This window comes from Phanerochaete carnosa (assembly GCF_000300595.1).
Source record: "Phanerochaete carnosa HHB-10118-sp unplaced genomic scaffold PHACAscaffold_5, whole genome shotgun sequence".
NCBI lineage: Eukaryota > Fungi > Basidiomycota > Agaricomycetes > Polyporales > Phanerochaetaceae > Phanerochaete > Phanerochaete carnosa.
The window spans coordinates 1,098,170-1,116,342 of record NW_006767632.1 but is presented as its reverse complement, the minus strand read 5'-3'; the positions used below and the strand labels follow the sequence as shown (position 1 = coordinate 1,116,342).

The window sequence follows — 18,173 nt, the reverse complement described above, 5'->3', positions numbered from 1 at the left end:
TTCGGGTTCTCTGTGAGAAGGCTCGACGTTGATGAGCGCGGCCTACGAACTGAATTTCCCTTGGGAATGACGCTTTAAGAGCGTGACAGGACGCAGGGCCCAGGTACATACGACACACGGCGTCGGCGGTGGCGGCGGCGGCGGCGGAAAGCGATCGGGCACGCTCTGAGACAAACACAGGCAGAGGAAGACAAGTGGAAAGGAATATTCTGCACGGGTGAGGACCTGGGATTCGATGGTGGTCTCGGTGGTCGATGGTGATGCACGAGCTGGGAATATGTCGGCCGTGATTTTCGCGCGGAAAGCTGGCGAGAAAGCCGGAGAGGAATAAGCGAACCACCCGAACGGAACGTCGGGAACATGAGGCTACGGTAGTGAACGGTGCTAGCGAGAGAACAATAAGGAGAGCCCGAAAAGGGGAGGCGCGGCGCCGGGGAACGAAACTCGCTGGATTTGAAATGTTGGCCAGTTGCGCGGGAGACGCCTCGCAGGCCAGATTACTCTCATTTCCCACTTTCATCTGTCGCCTTGTCGTCCGTCGTCAACCACCAGCTAGGCCTGCTATATATTCTGCTGTGCAAACATTATATCCTCGCTTAATTCTGTCGCTTTATAACTCTACGCCAACTCGTCCGCCCTCCCTCCTAACTTAGGCCCCTCATCTGATCTCCAGCCGCATTCCTGTGTCCCAATTGTCATTGACCATTAACTTCTGCCCGTCCGCTGGATCGCTCTTTCCATTCCCAGGGATTGCGCAGGTGCCGCTCACGCCCTGTCTCTGCGTTTCGCCAGTCGAAAACAAAACAAAAGCAGCACACATGTCCCAAGCGCGCCAAGGCAATTGTGTCCTAGGATCCGACGCCCAAGCTATAAGGCTCTCCGGACAGGGCCCAGCACCCGAGGCAAGCTCCCATCCCACAGGGCGCCCCTCTTCTGGCCCGGACTCCCGCAACACCGCGCCACGCCGTGCAATGCACTCGTTCGTCCCCCGTCCGTTTCCCCCGCCCTCTCTTGCCAACGTCCCAGTCGAGTATATCATCGACCAGTTGCACAACCTCGCTCCCCACTACTGGAGTAAACCAGAGACCGCGGACTGTTCCATCAGTACGTTCTAGCTTTTCATGTAACTTTAATTAGTGTATATTGACCTGATTTCCACGACTTCCAGTTGTCCCTCTCGATGGAGTTCTACGCAGCACAAGGCACGAGTTGCGACTGTCTGGCTCGCCGTCCGACCCTTTCTCGGAACTTGGCACACCCCAGAACCCTGTGGGACACACCCGAAGGGTCATGGAGCCCAAAGTCCGCCCCGCCCCGCGGATGGTCATGAAGGCACGCGTTCGAACGAATGTCTGCATCATATCTGTCTGACCTTCCTTTGTGTAGCTTCATATTGACTATCTCTCGGCACACTCGACGCTTCTACGGGGCCTCTTCAGTGGGGCATCCCCTGTCGACCTCATCCCTACATCTCCTTGTACGACACCTCGCGATTCGTTCTTCCACCTGCCCATCCCGCCGGAGCCTAAGCATGAGGTATCTGTACCGTCAGCCATGCGTGGCCTCCCTATAGCTCCACTGCTTCCCCGCATGCTGCCCTCTTCGTCCACACACCCGACGATTTACCTCCCTGTCCCGGATCCCTCTTCACTTCGCCTCCTCATCCACTACATGTATTTCGGATCCACCACCTTCATCGAAGAGGCACTCGACGAGGGTACTGTCGCATGGGAAGGCCTGGCGCGGAACGTCGAGTTCCTCGGTATGGGCATGGACATCAAAGTCTGCCTCGGACGCTGGTACGGTCGGTGGCGCAGGGGCCGAAGCGACCTTGCGGACACCTTCAGCACCTACGAGTACTACGGCGAGGACTACAGCGATGACTGCAGTGACAGTGACAGCGACGACGACAGCTGCTTCGACAGCGACGAAGGCGAGGTCATGGCCCCCTCGTCTTCGGCTACGACGGCGTCTATGGATGACGACCACATGGACATCGAGGACTCGCTACGCGCGGCGAAGGTCGACATGTCTCGCGGCCGTCAGCGCACACAGCGTCGGCTCGGCCATGCGATATCCGACCCCGGACCCATACGCGGACGGCGATCCCACGATGTGCCACACACCTCTCATTCGTCTTCCCCTTCCCGCATGTAGGCGGACTGACCGCCCATCTATCACGGAGCAATACTTCGCACACGGCAACGCGTTGCCCATCAAAGAGCGGCCGCCCTGGTCTCATTACTGTACATAGTCATTTCATTCACCAGCCTGGAGCACTCTTTTCTTCGTGAGCACCATCAGTTCCCGTTGCTGCCGTAACCGCTTCTCATCATTTTGCGTCTCTAGGAAACCATTCGCTGTGTACGACATCGGATATGCCAGGCTGCTGATGGTCGTCCCTCCTTCTCATCATCTCCCCATTTTGACATGGCGCTCGTGTAGAGCTGGCTCGGTAGAGCACACCCATTCCCTACAGCCCCTTGGCGACACCCCCCTATCTGCACTGTACCCATATTAATCCTGCGGGCTCTCGCGTAGGGTACTCTTTTGCCCGCCTTTTCGATGTTCGATGTTGGTTGTATATACTGTACATTTACACGGACCTTCCGCCGACATCACGATACACTTTATCGTACCCGTTTTCACGTCCACTGCACGTGCTGGCCAGTCCTTTCAGATACAGAACACGAGGGCAACCCCTCAAGCTATTTATTCGTTATATTACTGTTAATCCAGTATCAATTATTCCATGCTTGTTTCGTCAGCGAAGACCGATTAGCCGGCGTCTAGTCAAGAAATTGTCAGAGGAAGTCATCAAGCTTGGGCCTCCTACACGCTGAGCGAGGAAAGCCGAGAAAGCCGTCTCTTGTGGGCTGTGTCGATCGTAGAATGCAGGCCAATAGAGTACGATCACGTTGGGGCGCAGTCGACTTTCGTAGGACGGCCTTGAAGGGCGCCACGTCGCGGAAGCCGTCTCGCGGCTCCGCCTGCCAGGGGCTCCGACAGCGTCCAGCGCAGTGCTGACGTCGCTCGGTGTCCTAACCAGTTCCCGCCGCAGAGGCTCTCTGGTGGGTCGCATGTGCACGGGTGCATGCGGTGTGCGGAAGTGACGGGTCTCGGATACGCATCAAAACCTGCGACATGGCATTGCCCGCATACAAATTACTCTAAAAGCAGCGGCAGACGGAGGGTATTCGAAGTCCTTATTGTCTTTGCAGCGTGGTGTCGGAGGTGACACCGCAAGCTGCGAGATCCCCGAGAGATCCCTGTGTGAGGTAGGTACAGAGGCCGAAGCTCCGGGACGAATTATGCATGAAGGGTATGTCAGAGGCACCTGTACCGAAATTAAGCATCGTGTCATTGGGCGTACGAGCAAGATCTGGTAACAAAAGACGGGCGATACAGATCCTTCCGCGCCGCGCTTGGCAATCTCCAGAGTCTCGATCTAGAACGCTGACTATGCAGGCCCGCAAGAACGAAGATGTGTAGTATGCCGGCGGCAAACGAGGGTAGCCTCGTGAGATCAGAAATAGCCTTCATTTGTTCCTAGAAAGAATGCATTATGGTGACCACTTCGGTGGCGGCCCAACGATAGTGTCCGTCGGCGACTTGAATCCCGGAGGCGAGCTAGCCACTGCTCCAGTAGGCGACAAGGGAGGAGACCATATTAGTGGGAAGGTCGAGGCTCCGATAGGCATTCTTGATGCTCGAGGAGTCTTCGGTCTCGTGGGTGTGCTCTTTGGCGAGCCAGTCGACTGCATGCTGGGTGGAATGCAGGGGCTGAGGAGCGAACAATCATCTCCAAAACTGACGCGCCGCTCGCCGCTAATTGTGCTATTGTCTGCCAGTGCAGCAGACGGCTGCGGAGGTGTCGTTCCTGTAGGAGTCGAACTTCGCATGCGGGACCCTTGATCACCAGCATCTGCGCCGCTCGCCCTGAGAGAATGTCGCCCTCGTGTGCTAGTCGGCTCCGGAGACCGCCTTAGCCAAATGCACTCCAAGCGAGCTTCCCCAGGTGTAGCCTCTTGCTTGTCAACAGGCAGCACAGAATCTTCATTCGCACGAATCGGGCCTCCCGAGCTAGTTCCTTGGCCAGCAGGCTCTGCATCTGATGTTGAACCCATTTTCAGCCTCGAGCCCCGCTTCAATGTTTGCGCAGGTGGTGTCCGCGGTAGTAGCCTAAGAAACGATGGTTGTACCGCTGTGCCCGCCATCGCACCCAGATCAGCATTTAACACGTTTTGCTGTGCGACTTCAGCCCTCGCTTTGCCTTGCTGAGCGCTCTGGGGTCGTTGTACGTGCTGGGCGACCCCCTTGCTGCTAGCGACATTTTGCCTCCCCGCAGCCTGCGAGACCTCGTGCCGGTTTGGCCCATGGACGCGTGGAGGCCATCTTTCCGTAGGAAGCGCGCCTGTTCCCTGTACTTGCCTCGACTTGTCTCTGCGGGGTCGAGTAGCTGCTGCAGGATACGGTTGATATCCGACTGCTTGCTGTTGAGGCACGGTTTGACTGCCGTTCATCGCAGATCCAGGGGTCGACGACGAGGAGAAACCAGTAGGAGCAGGTTGTCGAGTGCCTGTCACTTTCATTCTCGGCCCAGGTGGAATCCCGCCCAGCTTAGTCTCCGGTGCCATCCGCGGCCTGGTAATAGATTCTGGCCGGCTGGCCGTCGGGTGAAGGGCTGGAGGCGCCTGAGTGTGAGCGACGTCGGAGGGACCCGCCATGAACCGAAGGGTAGGAATTGTTCGCTGTCGCATAATGGTCGATGGACTTGCCGTCCGCCGGATGGCAGGAGGCGGCGCAGCAGTTGATGTTCCCGCTATCGGTTGAGCGGCAAGGTTTGTCCGCTTTCGCGGATCGGTCGATATGCCCGCCGCCTGAGGCTGAGCAGGAGGCCGTGCCTGTACCCGAACAGCATTTGACGGGCCTGCCACGGGTTGTTCGTTCGCGGCTTCTCGCTCGTGCTTGGCCATACGTTGCCGAAGCAAGTCCTCAAAGAGGACGACCCTCCTCACCAATTCCTCCACAGGCTGTCCCTCTATTTTTGCGAAGCGCTCGGCGCACTGGCGTAGCGTCAAGCCATTCGCCCGCGCGTATCCCAGTGCTTCATCCAGTACAGTTTGAAGCTTGATCGTGTCAACGTCCGAGGCCTGAGCTGTGTCCCTCTGGACACTCTTCGCATGTGGCTTCTGAGCTTCCAGAGGCTGCAGACTGGTAGAGGAGCTGGCCACTTCCTTAAGGCTATGCATGGTATTCCGCCGACGTTCCTTGAGGCGAGTCTCAGCGACACGAAGCCGCGTCTCTTCCCATAGCACCTCCGCCTTTGTCGGAGGCAGCGGTCGGCTCTCAGCTGCGTGCTTCCATTTGACTATATTCTTCGCCAACTCGTGCAACGACCACCCCTCAGCGACCCGGATCTTGAGTAGGTCTTCGGTGGTGACGGCGACGGTGCCGAATGTCTCCACTTGTTGTGTTTCTTCGGGTGAAAACAGCGAAGGGGACTGTCGTGCAGCAGATCCGTCGATCTTCGGCTTGACCGTAGGTGGCCGGAAGAGAGGGAGCGTGCCGCCTTTCAGTGCGGGTGGTATTGAGTGCGGTGGAACAGTCTCCAACTCGTTCTCGTCCCGTTTCACTGCCCGTTCAATCCGGCCGCCGTTGCCTCTCTCTCTGTCGCTATGTATGTCGTTGCTGTCTGTTGGCCGTTCCGTGGGCTGACGCGCCGAGCTCGCTTCAGCGACGGTTACGTCCTGAGCTCGCGACCTGACAGCGCGGGTAATGCTCTGGTCTGGAGCTGAATCATCCTCCGTGCCCTTCTCCTTCGCGGCGGTCTTGATACGGGCTGTGCCTTCAGTCACTCCACGGGCAGCCCCCGCCTTCTCCCGCAGCTTCGCCTCCAGCTCTTCCCTGTTGTTCTCAACGTCCCTAGCCATCTCCGCCTGTTGTTCGGCTCGAGCATCCACAGCGTTTCTCTTGTCCGAGTGCAGACGTACCCAGCGACGGCGACGCGTGTCGAAGTGGAGGTGCCGTGGAGGCAGCAGTAGCGGCACGCCAGGCATTTCATATTGCAGGGGCATCGGACGATCGTGCCACAGCCGGGTGCTGGTTGGTGGCTCCAACGGGACATAAGGAGCCTGTATGTGCGCGTCAGCAATCGGTGAGACCGCATGAGGACTGAAGCACGCACAGCATACGTCCTATTCTCGATGTCCTCCCAGGGATAGCCATCGAACCACACATGACAGCGTATGTCCGAGTTCACAACCTTGCCCGTCTCGAGCCTCTTGCACACGGTGCCCAGGCGCAGCTCATACCTCCACATCAGCATCTCGTCCACGAACCACTTCATCGCCGGGTCGACGGCGTCGGGGTCTGGCCAGTAATAGTGCGCCGCGAGCACACGCTCCTTCACGTCGTCCCTGATCGCCTCCTGATCGAGAAACTCCCCGGGGTCAGGCTCGTCGAACGTCATCTTGCCCGTCGCCATCTCGTACAGGATGCACGCCGCGCCCCACCAGTCGAGGCACTGCTTCGCGACCGAGTCGATGGTTCCCCGGACGATCTCCGGCGACAGGTAGTTCGGCGTGCCGACGTGCTCCCAGTCGCGCGGCTCGTCCCAGCGGCTCGCGAGCCCGAAGTCCGCGAGCATCAGGTACCCGTTGCCGCCGATGAGGATGTTCCCGGGCTTGAGGTCGCCGTGCACGAAGTGCAGCGACGCAAGGTGCTCGAGCGCCACGACGATGTTCGAGAAGTAGAACTGCGCGACGGATGCGTGCAGCGGAGCGTGCTTTTCAATGTACGCTTCGAGCGTGCCGAGTGGTGCGAGCTCCTGCAAGAGGTACAGGTTGCGCGAGTCCGCGAGGCAGTCGTACATGCCTGCGATGAACGGGTGCCACGCTAACCAATGGAGATTTCCACGTTCAAAATTCTTCTCGTCCCAGGAGCGATCCTGGAAGGTGCTTTGGTGTAGCTGCAGATACATGTTCAGTCGACCTGTTGTACTGCGTGTAGAGCCCACTAACCGGCTCTTCCTCGCGTAGCTTCCTCTTAAAGATTGCCTTGATAGCAAGCTCGGCATTATTAACATCTAGAGAGTGAGCGTGCTGCATCTTGCGCACACGCACGACGCCCACACGACCGTACCCTCCCGCACCTATCACAAACTGAGCATACAGTCCACAACTGATATCACCTGGAGAAAGACGCACCGAGCTCCTTGACATACTCAAGATCTGTCAACGCCAACGGACTCGGGCGTATCTGCTTCGCGTGCCACTCCTGCTTCCGCCTGAGCGGCTCCCGCCCGTCTGTGGCGCTCTCGTACCAGGCGATGGCGTCCTCCGCCCTCGTCGCCTCAGCATGTTTCTGCCTCACGTCAGCAACCCAGACACGACAAAACGCGCGGCGCAGAGCCAGACACGGCACTCACGGGGAACTTGTGCGCGACGTACGCGTAGCGCACCTGCTTCTCGCCGACGCGCCGCTTCTTGCGTTCGCGCGCGCCGTCAGACTCGGAGTCGGAGAGCTCCCATGGGCGAGGGCGTTTCTTGTCCTTTCCTTCGTTTTGCCGCACGAGCAGGTGGCCCGTGGGCCCAAGGATGCTCGCCACCGAGGCCACAGGCGAAGTGGACTGTTCATGGTGGAAACCAGGCATTGCTCGTTGTGGGACCATTAGGCTGGCGGTGTCTTCCATGCTGATATAGAAAGAGGTCGAAATAGGTGACTGTGGCAAAATTGAGTATGGTGATGGTAGCGGTTATGGTCGCGAAAGAAAGGCCCGTGTTGTCGCCAATATTTGGCCTCTGAGGCCAAAGACAAGAGGCCACTATCCGGATCGGGGCCTGATGGGATCACCGATGAGATCTTGAGCCAGCAGTGAGTTCCCACGCACCTCCAAGTCGCGCAACAGCAAGTTCGACCCACCGACGATGGGAGGGACAGCAGACAACAGCAGAGAGAGAAGAAAAGTCCACAGATGTATTTAATGAGTACAGAAAATGTTACAGGAAAGTTGTGCAGCGTGCCAGAACGTATGAGCATACACAGCCAAGCTAAGAAAATGAGCAAATAGTCCGCTGCATCCAACGATGGCCCAAGAGTGATTGCGAAGACGTTGCAGATAAAGAGCAATTAAGACAGCTACTTCAGGTGAGTGCGAATAAGTTAATCTATATCTTCTAAGAGGTTGTCATTTATTGAGTATTGTATGGTTGTATGTTGCTTTTGTGGGCTGGTGCAGGTCTGTGCGTCTGGGGGGCATCCAGGTGGGTATCATGACGACGGGACGTTGGAGCATGTTGGGGCGATGTCGCAGGCTTTAGACACAGCAGTAGCCACCGTCGACGCGTATTTCTGAGCCGGTCATGAAGCGAGACGCGTCGCTTGCGAGGAAAACGATGGCACCCTAGACACGACGACGAAGTCAGTGAACATCACTCAAACCACGCAAAGCGCAAAAGGTACTTACCGAAAGATCCTCTGGGTCGCCCATGCGGCCCATGGGAGTAAGGCTTTCCCAGGTTTTCTATCGTAAGGACAGAGGTCAGCGTCGAGTCTGGCAGGGGCGGCATGCGGCCTGTCTACGCACCTTGAGCTCCTGATCGTGCGCAAGAATGGTCTTCGTGAGCTTGGTCAACATGTAGCCGGGGCTGCAGGTTCAAGAACGCGCTTGTCAGCGCCGGAGGTTCACAGAGATGACGTAGGGAGCTGAGACGCACCTGAGGCAGTTGACACGAACACCCTTTTTCGCCCACTCCACGGCGAGGGACGAAGCCATATGCTTGACCGCTGCAGGGAGACGCGCCACGTGAGCTGACCAGAAAGAAAAATGCAAGTGGAGAGGACGCACCAGCCTTGGCGGAGTTGTAAGGCGTCTGTGGTTGGGGGATGTTGACGATCTGTGCCAAGCGACGGGCGTCAGCGTTTATTCATTAACAATTTGCGGGGCGGGTGGACCAGTCGTCGGAGCAGGCGAAAACGTAATGGACATGGGGGACTTACGTTGGCGGACATCGAGGCAACGAGGACGACGCTGCCTCCGCCCTGAGGGATCATATGCCGGGCAGCCTCGCGCGCGGTGAAGAACGCGCCGTGAACGTTGATATCGTACAGACGCTTTATCCGATCGAAGGGGTAATCGAACGCGGAGTAGTTCTCGACGATGCCTAGGGACAATAAGGATGAGCGTGGGCGGCCAGGGGGAGTAAACACCACGCACCAGCGCTCGCGACGACGCTGTCGATGCGGCCGAAGGTGTCCATCGTGCGCCTGTACGCCTGCTGCACGCTGAGCTCGCTTGAGACGTCGCAGCCGATGCCAATGATCTGATAGTCTTTCGGGTCCATATCACTGTCAACTTCACACCTTATCAGCACGCCGCGCATCAGGATGAGGAAGGGGAATCCGCACGGCATGCTTCGGTGACGAGGGTGCGGGCGGACTCTTCCGCTTCTTCCTCCTTGAGATCGACGATGGCGAGGGACGTGCAGCCAGACTGCACGAACGCGCGACAGAACTCGTATCCGAGGCCGCGGGCGCCGCCTGTGATCATGGTGGCCTGGGCGACACGGCGTGAGCGACTGCAGCGGGCGCGACGGGAGCGCGCGGACGGAGCTTGCTCACCTTGCCGGCCATGGAGAAGTCGGGGAGGAACTTTTCCTTTCGCGCCTTCGCCGCGACGGCGCTGTTCCACCGCACTTGCGCGCCGACGAGGATGCGCTGTCTTTGGGAGGACGAGGCACGGCTGGCGGCGATGGCCTGGGACGAGGAGGGGAGGAGTGTGCGGGAGGACGAGGGGATTGCTCGAGAGAAGAGTCGCGTCGACATCGCGTGTGTGGTGGGTGGGGCGAGTGGGGGAGACGGGGTGGGGGAGGAGAAACGAAAGCTGAGAGAGAGGGCGCAGGTGGGCGGGCGGGCAGGCTTTAAGGGATGGGTGGCTGGGGCTGGAGCACGACACCACTTCACGACCCGGGAAAATGAAAAAAGTAGCGGCTGGGAGAAGTGGGAGATTCCGAGAGAAGGCATCTGGCGGAGGGATTGCGCTTAGCCATTTGGCAGGAGAGAGGCCGTGCCTGGGCCCAGGACGTGGTCGGACCGCAGAAGAGTTGGCGGGCAGAAGCCAATCGAGGGCTGACCATGTTCCGCCCCGCAGACTAGACCCGCGCGTGTCCGAGCCAGATGACCACCGCAGCCACAGCCGAGTCTGCGCTCTCTCTCACCGTCCGGACGCCCTGTACGTTTTAGATGACAGCCATTGCCTCGGCGACTCGTCTGCGGCCAATTGCGTCCCAGCATCAGCTTAGGTTATCGGCACTGCTGCACGTTCTAGCGAGCCTAAAGCCATTCTGCCAGCTCTAGGCGACACGCCGCTTTTCGCAGGGCCTGCATGCACTCTCGGACCTTGTGAGCTACGCGGTTGGCCGATACACCACTCGAAACGTCCTTCGCCAGCGTTCTCGCCCCAGCCGCAGACGGCATCCTCTGCGTCCCTGTCCGCCCGGGTGTATTTCGGCCGCTTCCCCGCGATTCCTGTGCACGAGCAATCCCGAGCATGACCCCCGCCTCATCCCCACGTCCCGAACGAAGCCTTACCCCAGATGGCAACCCCGCCCCCGCTTTTGGCAATTGTTCTAACTCGCCCCACGCACGCACAGCAAGAGGTAATGAGTGGCATAAAATTCGACATACTCTATACTTGGGCTAGACACCATGTACGTGCACTGGACGCGTCGTACAAATATATACGTAGAAAAGAAGGCTAGGGAGCGCATACAGTACTGATAAAGAGCCAAATCCAAACGAACGTGGGGGCCAGACCGAGAGACCGTCTTGGTGCAATGTGGTGGGTGGTATGAGTGATCGAGTGTAAGGGGGTATCTCCAGCATAAAACGCGGAAGCGAAGGTTAAAAAAAAACGAGAATAGCAGCCAGGGCACAGAAGAGCAAAGCGGTGCAAAAGGATGGCACTGACGGCAGCGGGGGAGAGGAAGTCACAAGCGAACACAAGCGAACTAAGTGTGTTTAATGATACCCGGCAGACCGAAAGATGAGATTGAGTGAAGAGACGAGGCCGGATAGATGCGGTCCGTGCTCTAAGGACCTAGAGCGATCGGTTCAGGGCGGCCGGTGGCGATCAAGCTAGAGAATTCCAGGAGAAGGGCTGAGGGGGACGGCGAGATATGCGGAATGAATTACAGGCACGCAAACTTTGACTTGCGTCGCTGAAGTTCGTCCATCCGGCCGTCGAGCTGTGCGCGCGCACGCTCCTTGGCACGGCGTTCCTCGTCCAAGCGGATCTCGAGGCTCTGCTTCTCCTCGACGACCGAGCGACGGACATTCGCGACCTCGTTCTTGGATTCGGCGAGCTCTTGCCGCAGCGAGACGACCTGCGTATTCAAGTTGTCCCGGTCGCGCGAGATCTCGGTAGCTTGCATGCGCGCCTTGCGTACTGAGGCCGGAGTTAGAACAGGGCTAAAGCCAAAGCCAAACATGGAACTCACGGTTCTTCTCGGCTTCCGCCAGAGACGTCTCGAGTGTCGCCACCATGTCAATGTGCGCCTGCAAATCGCTCTCGCAGTGCGTAAGCTGCTTGTTAAGCGTCTTGATCATCACCTCCTGTTCCTCAAGGAGCTTCGCCTGACCCTGCACCTGTTGAACAAGTTTCGGATCCGGCTGAGACATCGCCGGCGATGTAACCGATGGCGCCACGGAGGTAGCAGGTGTCAACGGAGCATCCACCGACTCGATGCTCCGAGATGAGATGGACATTGCCGAAGAAGTCGAGCTCATCTGAGCTTCGTGAGAGCGAAGCGTCGGCGTCTGGGGCGTGCCGCCAGGCAGACTTGGCAACGGGGTGAGCGGAGGGAGCTTTGGTGCCGGAATACCGTTGGCGCGGCCAGCAGCGCTGCCGACGCGTTGCGGCGGCGACGGGCTGCGCGTGTGCAGCTGTGCCTGCAAGTCCCGGAGGGCGGCATCCTGCTTGTGCTTCTCAGCCTGCAGCGTGTCCATCTCGTCCTTCGTCTTCTGCAGATTCTCCTGCATCTCGGCAAGAGCCGATCTGTGGCGCTCGAGCTCCTCGGCAAGCGACTGGCGTTTAGACGCTTCGCGAGCGAGCTCCGAGGACCTGTTCCGCGTCTCCTCGAGCTCTTCACGGAGCTTGTCGAGCTCCGAGCTCAGGGCATCACGCAGAGAGTTCGCGCTGGAGAGCTGCTGGTGCAATGACGCGACTTCGCTGGACTTCTTCTGCAGGGCAGCCTCATGTTCCAGACGGCTGTCTTCGTGAGCAGCATATGCCTCCTGCGCGGCAGCCTTGTGAGACTCGAATTCTTCAAGTAGAAGGCCGTGTTCCTGCTGAAGAACGGTATACTGCGCGGCGTGTCGCGTGCCCACGTCCGCGACAGATGCTGAGAGACGCGCCTTCTCGGCCGTAAGAGCATCGCGTTCCTCTCGGAGCGCCGTGAGTTCGGCCTGATGCTTCGCAGCTAGCTCCGAAAGTGACTGTGAGAGCTCAACTTTCTCCTCTACCAATACGTCGTGGTCTTTGCGTAGCGTGGAGAGCTCCTCCGCCTGTTTGCCCTCGAGATCCGACAACGAAGAGGTCAGGCGGGCTTTCTCCTCCTGCAAGAGGCGCTCCGTCTGTGCGCGGGCCTCTTCCAAATCCTTCCTGTGCTGTTCCTGTGCAGCGATGAGCTCGGACTGGGCTTCACCCACTGCGGTCTGATGTTCGGCCTTCAGATGAGCCAACTCCTCCACGTGGACCTGCGCAAGCGAATAACGCTCCTCCTGTTGACGTAGCTCCACGTCTTCCAAGGCAGAGTCGTGTGCGGCTTTCAGTCGTATGACCTCCTCCTGATGGCCACGCTCGGCCTCCTGGAGCATAACCGCTTGCTGCTGTCTGCTCTGTTGGAGAATCTGCTCGGTATCCTTCCGCGAGATTTCGATGGAGCTCTTCTCGTTTCGCACCTTCTCCAACTCTGCCGTCAGCTGAGCAACGTTAGCCTCGGAATCCTCTTGTAGCTTCTTCAGCTGAGCTGAATGCTCAGCTGCGAGCTGCTCAAGCTTCGTTTGATGCTGGGAATCCTTGGTTGCCAGGGCCTTCGCGTGATCAATGGTAAGCTTCTCAATCGTTTCGTTGTGGGCCGATTCTTTGTCGTGGAGAGTGGCAGCATGTTCCGCCTTGACCCTCTGGACGGATGCGCGGTGTTGCTCGTCCTTAGTCGCGAGGATCTGTACGTGCTCGTCCCTCAGCTTCTGGAGGTCCTCGGCAAACTGGCTCTCCTTATTGACAACAGCGGAAGCATGCGCCTCCTGCAACTCCCTCAGAGCCGATTCCTGAGCAGACTGAGACTGCGTGAGCGAGCCTTCACGGGCGATCTCTGCCATACGGAGCTCGCGGACATGCTCGTCCTTGAGACGCTCAAGAGTTGTGGCGTGCTCAGCGGCCTGCTTTTCGAGTGCCTGTGAGTGGTCTATACGCAGCTTCGTCAGGGCCTCGTAGTACTCCTCTTCTGTTCGCTGGAGCGTCGCCGACGACTCTTCCTCCTTGTTCTTGAGAGACTGCTGGTGGTCCGAGATGAGCTTGGAGACGGCGTCCTCGTATTCCCTCTGGGTCTCCTCGACTGCGATCTGGTGTTCTTCACTGCGCTTCTGCAGCATCTGATCGTGTTCGGCGCGAAGCTTGCTGAAGGCCTCGTTGTGCTCTGACCTGGCCTTCTCCAGGGCGGCGGCGACCTCAGCTTCGTGTTCAACCCGCATGCGTTCGAGAGTCTTGTTGACGTCATCATTCTGACGGCGTAGTTCCTCTTCATGATCAGCTTGAAGCCTGCCGAAAGTGGCCTCATGATCTTGACGAGCTTTCTCGAGGGCAGCCGAGGCGCTGACGAGCTGAGAGCAAAGATCCTGGACTCCAGCATCGTGCTCGTCCTTGAGCTTCGCAAGTATGCCGTCGACTTCGGCTTCCTTCACCCGGAGTGCTTCTTCGTGGTCCGCCTTCAGCTTCTCGACCGCCGAGGCATGATCGGCCTGAGCGCGTTCAAGCGCCTCGAGTAGTTCGGCTTCGTGCTGTTGTACATCGTCGAGCTTGGTCAGGTCCTCTTCATGCTTGTACCGCAACCCCTCAATCTCGTTCGACATATTAAGAGCCTGTGACGTATGCTGAACAACCTGTGATGAGAAAAGGTATAGCAGAGTGCATACCTGATCGCGCGACAATACGGTGAGCTCGTCATGCTGTCGGCGTAGTTGATTCAACTCTGCATTAAGCCCGTCGACGATCTCTCGGTGACTCGACTCCTTCTGCGCCATGGACCTGACGTAGACCGTGAGCAGATGCTGCCAATGGCGCAAACATATCCAATTACCTCATCAGCTCGTTCAACCTCTCCAGGGACTCGTCCGCGTCTGGAACAGGGTTGCCCTCCGTATGACTAATGCTGTTGTGCAGCTCTTCAAACTGGCTTCTTGTCTTGGGAGATAAGTGCACCATGGCACTGGAACCAGTCTGAATTGGGGTCGTCGGCGAATCTGGCGAAAATGTCTGTGACGACGTTGTCGCGCGATCCTTTTCCTTTAGTGACTGCTCGAGAGCACTGATCTCGGCTTCACGCTCCTTGAGAACTTCTTGCAGTCGCATGATTTCTTGTTCAAGGCTCTGAACAGACCGTTCATTGGGGCCAACATGCAACGACAACGAGGGTTTGGAGCCGGGGGACAAGGAGAGAGAGCTACTCGTGCCGTGGCTGGAGGTAGAGGTTTTGCGCGACCTGGCCGAGGACAGCTCCTGAGAGAGCGATAAAGATTGCGACATAGACCTGCGATTATTATGAGTACACGCGCACCCATAGCGGATAATCCGAGGCCTACCTCGCGTGCAGAGATTCGGTTGAGACCGCTTGCCTGTAGTGGAGGCGTCTGCCCGTGCCGGCCAAAGGCCCGTCGAGACCGTCCTTGGACATGCCCCTGGTCATCCGCCTCCGAGGAGAGGAGACTTCAGTCGGCCGCTCTGGAGATTCGGACAGTGGAGTCGGAGGAATAGAAGCATTCACCTTTGCTTCCTGGAGCTGAGCAGCCAGATCTGCTATTTCGCGAAGGGCGTCTCGATACTTGGCAGACACCGAAGAGAGGTCGGCGAGAGTGGCGGTGTGCGTCTGTTGAAGCGCGACCAGTTGCTCTTCGAGTAGGTTTTCGGAACCGTGGACCGAAGAGGTGTCAGACGTGATACTGGCAACCTCCAGGTTCTTGCGGGCTTCGCTGACATCGCTGACGATTACGCCTAAGCGCTCGCGGTTCTCTGCCATGGCCTTTAGCGACTCCTCGCGCTCCTTGAGCTCGGCTTCCATCCTCTGAATCTTCTTCTCTCTCTCTTCCAGATCGGTTCTCCAACCCTGACCATCACGTTGAAGCTGCTCCAAACGGCTCTGCAGAATTTTGACGTCCTCGCGACGAGCCTCGCACTCCTCTTCGAGTTGCTCGACCGTCTGCTGCAGGGCGATGACTGATTCATCGGATTTCGCGAGTCGTGCCTCAAGTTCGGCGATATACTGGACCGAATGACTTTCAGCATCCCTGACCTTCGTCAGTTCTCGCTTGAGGTCGCTCATTGAGCCACTGGTAGTCATACTGTCCTCGTTGAATAGCTTGACCTTCTCCTCGAGATCGCGAATGTAAGCCTGCACGACCGCGTCAGCGCTGCAGCTACATGTAACCTTGCTGGAGTAATTCATACCTCAGTCGATGCCTCTCGCTCTGAAAGCTTGGCGACCCTCGAACGCAACTCCTCGACATACATCTCGGTAGTCACATGCCGCTCTGCAAGCTGGGCGAGCTCTGCCTCCTTCTCGTCGACCAAATCGTTGGTGTGTCGCAGAGCTGCGCGGTTGAGACTGAGCTCGGCTTCCATAGCGCTGATCGTCTTCTCGTACTCCTCAATAACGGGACCGACAATCTCCTCGTACTTTGCTGTACCGCCCACTGCGCCGCCAGAAGCGCGCTGTTTCTCCGCTAAGTCGCGGCGCAAGCGAGTGAGTTCCTCGGTTCGATCAACATACTTCGCGCGGAGATCCTCGTAGCTGAATCGCAGCTCGGCCATCTGAGAGTACGCCTTCTGGACGGCCACCGACGAAGTCTCTGGTTCAACGCCTGCAGACGAGGCCGGCGCAACTGCCCCGCCATCTTTCAAGACCTTAAGCTCCTTTCGAAGTCGTGCGACCATGCCCTGCAGCCACTCAACGTCGTCCCACCCTTCCTCTTTCTCGTTGAGCGTGACTCTATTCTTGATGTTGCGCGCCCGATTCGCATACTTGAGAGTGTTAACCGTCTCATTCGCGTTCCACTCTGCAGGACTAACACAAGCAATCATGAGAGTGTGCGCATTACCGCCCAGCGAATCTTGAAGTAGACGAGTGAGCTTAGAGTCGCGGTATGGAATATACGATGCAGTGTGAGTTTTCGCTTTCGCGGGATCGCCGAGCGCCGAGATGACGTTGCCGAGAGCAAGGAGACCACTGTTGATCGAGATACCCTCCTTAACACGCTCTCCGGCGGCAGCTGTTCGTTTTAACTGTTAAGAGAAAATGAGCACAGCAGACCCTATATGTTCTGGAGTGACCCACCCGTTCGGAACCAGCCAAGTCAACGAAATGGAATTTCGAGATAATGGTCACCCATTCACCGTCGCCGTCGCCGTTCGTTTGAGGTGCTCCTGGAGATAGACTATGTCTCCTTCCGCCATCTGGAGGAGACAGCATGCCCATTGAACTTGGCGGCCTAATGCTGCTGCCGCCCCGTCCCATAGCAGACGCGAAACTAGGTGTCGCAGGGCGACCGAAGGTAGGCGATGAGACCCTGTTGCCAGAGGCACTAGTGTAGGTAGTTGAAGACGGCCTAGCGAGACGTGAAGGGGGTCGATTGGCACCCGGTGGCAATGGGGAAGATGAGCGAGGAGGGGGGCCAGAGCCGACGAACTTCCTCTGAGTCAAAATGAGAGAGAAGATGGCATGCGAACGAGAGGACTGAGCATTCATGTCAGTCTCGTTAGTTCGTCGAAATGACGTTCCTTTGCGGAGCAATCTGCGAAGGCACAAATCAACGAACACGCGTCGCGTATACATTAACAGTCAAACTCACCCCATGACTTCATTTGAGTTCTTGACACTCACTTCTCTCAGGCCTTCCCAGATGATATGACCCTGCTTATCCTCCCGTATTTGCACGTTGCTGGCTTTACCGCCAGACTCATCGAACCCAAGAAGGTCAATTAGGTCTTCGTTATAAAGCTCTATAAACGAGCCTTTGATACTGTAGCTCCATGCGGAACCCCGTTCGTCCTTCAGTTCGCGACACTGTTGGTATATGCTCGCTACAGCACGTGGAATAATGCCCATGCCATTATCAGGATCGGTAGGGTCGAGGTCGAGGTCGATACCCGTCATAGTGAAAGTCTTGCCACTACTCGTCTGGCCATATGCCAGAATGGTACAGTTGAATCCTTCTATGAAGCGGGAGGTGAGCGGTTGGGCGGTGGATGTAAAAAGTTGATATTGGGTGGTAGGAGGTGGATGCACTTGGTCGAAAGTAAACACTTGCTTCTTCGCCGAAGACGCAGAAGAGGCAGGCGTAGCGGCAGCGGCACTGGAACCAACAGACGAAAGAGCGGAAGACGTGGCGTCGACGGCGACGCTGGTGGGGGATATGGCATTAATGACTGATCTTTGAAAGCGAGCGGGAATAGAGGTCGAATCTTGGTTGGTAGGGGGACGAATACGGAGGGCTGTAGGACCATGGTTCAGTATGCCCGAGCTTGGGTATCACGGAGGCATTTCTGTGAAGTACTCACCTACTTGGACCGAGGTCGTCGCACCATTCGACGTCGTCGTCGTCGTCGGCGCCATGGTAAATTATTAATACAGAAAGACGTTGGGAGAAATCCTCAACGACCTCGAAAGTCGCAGGACAAGTTGTCCGAGTGGGAAGTAGGGAAGCGTTCCTGGACGCCCAAGGACCCGACACTCGCTCATCTGCTTACCAACTGTTAAGCTGGTAACTAACGCCGCTTATCGTGTCTAACCTCTAGCCGGACCGTTAACCACGGCCCTTTACTTTATTTGAAAGCTCCTTCAAATCTCAGGCAGATCTTTTAACCCGAGTTGGAGCGCGCTCTGATGCTGCAGCCGCTTGAC

The 18,173-nt window shown here is 57.6% G+C and overlaps 4 protein-coding genes across 4 annotated transcripts; 1 reads left to right on the top strand and 3 right to left on the bottom strand.

Moving 5' to 3' along the window:
- Nucleotides 1-523: 523 nt before the first annotated feature.
- On the top strand, nt 524-2,751 carry PHACADRAFT_255788 (uncharacterized protein). Its single transcript, XM_007395555.1, has 4 exons — nt 524-1,104; nt 1,169-1,332; nt 1,387-2,290; nt 2,350-2,751. Exons 1-3 carry the CDS (start codon nt 972-974, stop codon nt 2,155-2,157), a joined length of 1,068 nt encoding a protein of 355 aa, XP_007395617.1. The 5' UTR covers nt 524-971; the 3' UTR covers nt 2,158-2,290; nt 2,350-2,751.
- Nucleotides 2,752-6,175: 3,424 nt separating this feature from the next.
- Nucleotides 6,176-6,979, bottom strand: PHACADRAFT_48045 (uncharacterized protein; the record flags this gene model as incomplete). The annotated part of the gene is made up of 1 exon (XM_007395207.1): nt 6,176-6,979. A coding segment is annotated over one exon (804 nt), but the record flags the coding sequence as incomplete, so codon positions are not given.
- A 978-nt stretch (nt 6,980-7,957) lies between these two features.
- On the bottom strand, nt 7,958-9,837 carry PHACADRAFT_255786 (uncharacterized protein). The gene is made up of 9 exons (XM_007395554.1): nt 9,622-9,837; nt 9,409-9,556; nt 9,218-9,355; nt 9,001-9,164; nt 8,849-8,897; nt 8,718-8,787; nt 8,588-8,648; nt 8,468-8,524; nt 7,958-8,404 (listed from the first exon to the last, which is right to left on the bottom strand). Exons 1-9 carry the CDS (start codon nt 9,823-9,825, stop codon nt 8,318-8,320), a joined length of 978 nt encoding a protein of 325 aa, XP_007395616.1. The 5' UTR covers nt 9,826-9,837; the 3' UTR covers nt 7,958-8,317.
- A 764-nt stretch (nt 9,838-10,601) lies between these two features.
- Nucleotides 10,602-17,978, bottom strand: PHACADRAFT_184096 (uncharacterized protein). Its single transcript, XM_007395553.1, has 9 exons — nt 17,831-17,978; nt 17,122-17,764; nt 16,608-17,064; nt 15,722-16,555; nt 14,860-15,665; nt 14,358-14,807; nt 14,194-14,305; nt 11,499-14,160; nt 10,602-11,446 (listed from the first exon to the last, which is right to left on the bottom strand). Exons 1-9 carry the CDS (start codon nt 17,883-17,885, stop codon nt 11,190-11,192), a joined length of 6,276 nt encoding a protein of 2,091 aa, XP_007395615.1. The 5' UTR covers nt 17,886-17,978; the 3' UTR covers nt 10,602-11,189.
- Between the last annotated feature and the right edge of the window lie 195 nt (nt 17,979-18,173).

What these genes read in the sequence shown, in the direction of transcription:
- PHACADRAFT_255788 (XM_007395555.1), top strand. Translation starts at nt 972, where the DNA reads ATGCACTCGTTCGTCCCCCGTCCGTTTCCCCCGCCCTCTCTTGCCAAC. An exon ending in GACCGCGGACTGTTCCATCA is followed by an intron (nt 1,105 to 1,168) that starts GTACGTTCTAGC and finishes CACGACTTCCAG; the next exon opens with TTGTCCCTCTCGATGGAGTT. An exon ending in CCCCGCGGATGGTCATGAAG is followed by an intron (nt 1,333 to 1,386) that starts GCACGCGTTCGA and finishes TCCTTTGTGTAG; the next exon opens with CTTCATATTGACTATCTCTC.
- PHACADRAFT_255786 (XM_007395554.1), bottom strand. Translation starts at nt 9,825, where the DNA reads ATGTCGACGCGACTCTTCTCTCGAGCAATCCCCTCGTCCTCCCGCACA. An exon ending in ACTTCTCCATGGCCGGCAAG is followed by an intron (nt 9,557 to 9,621) that starts GTGAGCAAGCTC and finishes CGTGTCGCCCAG; the next exon opens with GCCACCATGATCACAGGCGG. An exon ending in CAGCGTCGTCGCGAGCGCTG is followed by an intron (nt 9,165 to 9,217) that starts GTGCGTGGTGTT and finishes TATTGTCCCTAG; the next exon opens with GCATCGTCGAGAACTACTCC.
- PHACADRAFT_184096 (XM_007395553.1), bottom strand. Translation starts at nt 17,885, where the DNA reads ATGGCGCCGACGACGACGACGACGTCGAATGGTGCGACGACCTCGGTC. An exon ending in AGCGAGAGGCATCGACTGAG is followed by an intron (nt 15,666 to 15,721) that starts GTATGAATTACT and finishes GCGGTCGTGCAG; the next exon opens with GCTTACATTCGCGATCTCGA. An exon ending in GGCGGAAGCCGAGAAGAACC is followed by an intron (nt 11,447 to 11,498) that starts GTGAGTTCCATG and finishes CTCCGGCCTCAG; the next exon opens with TACGCAAGGCGCGCATGCAA.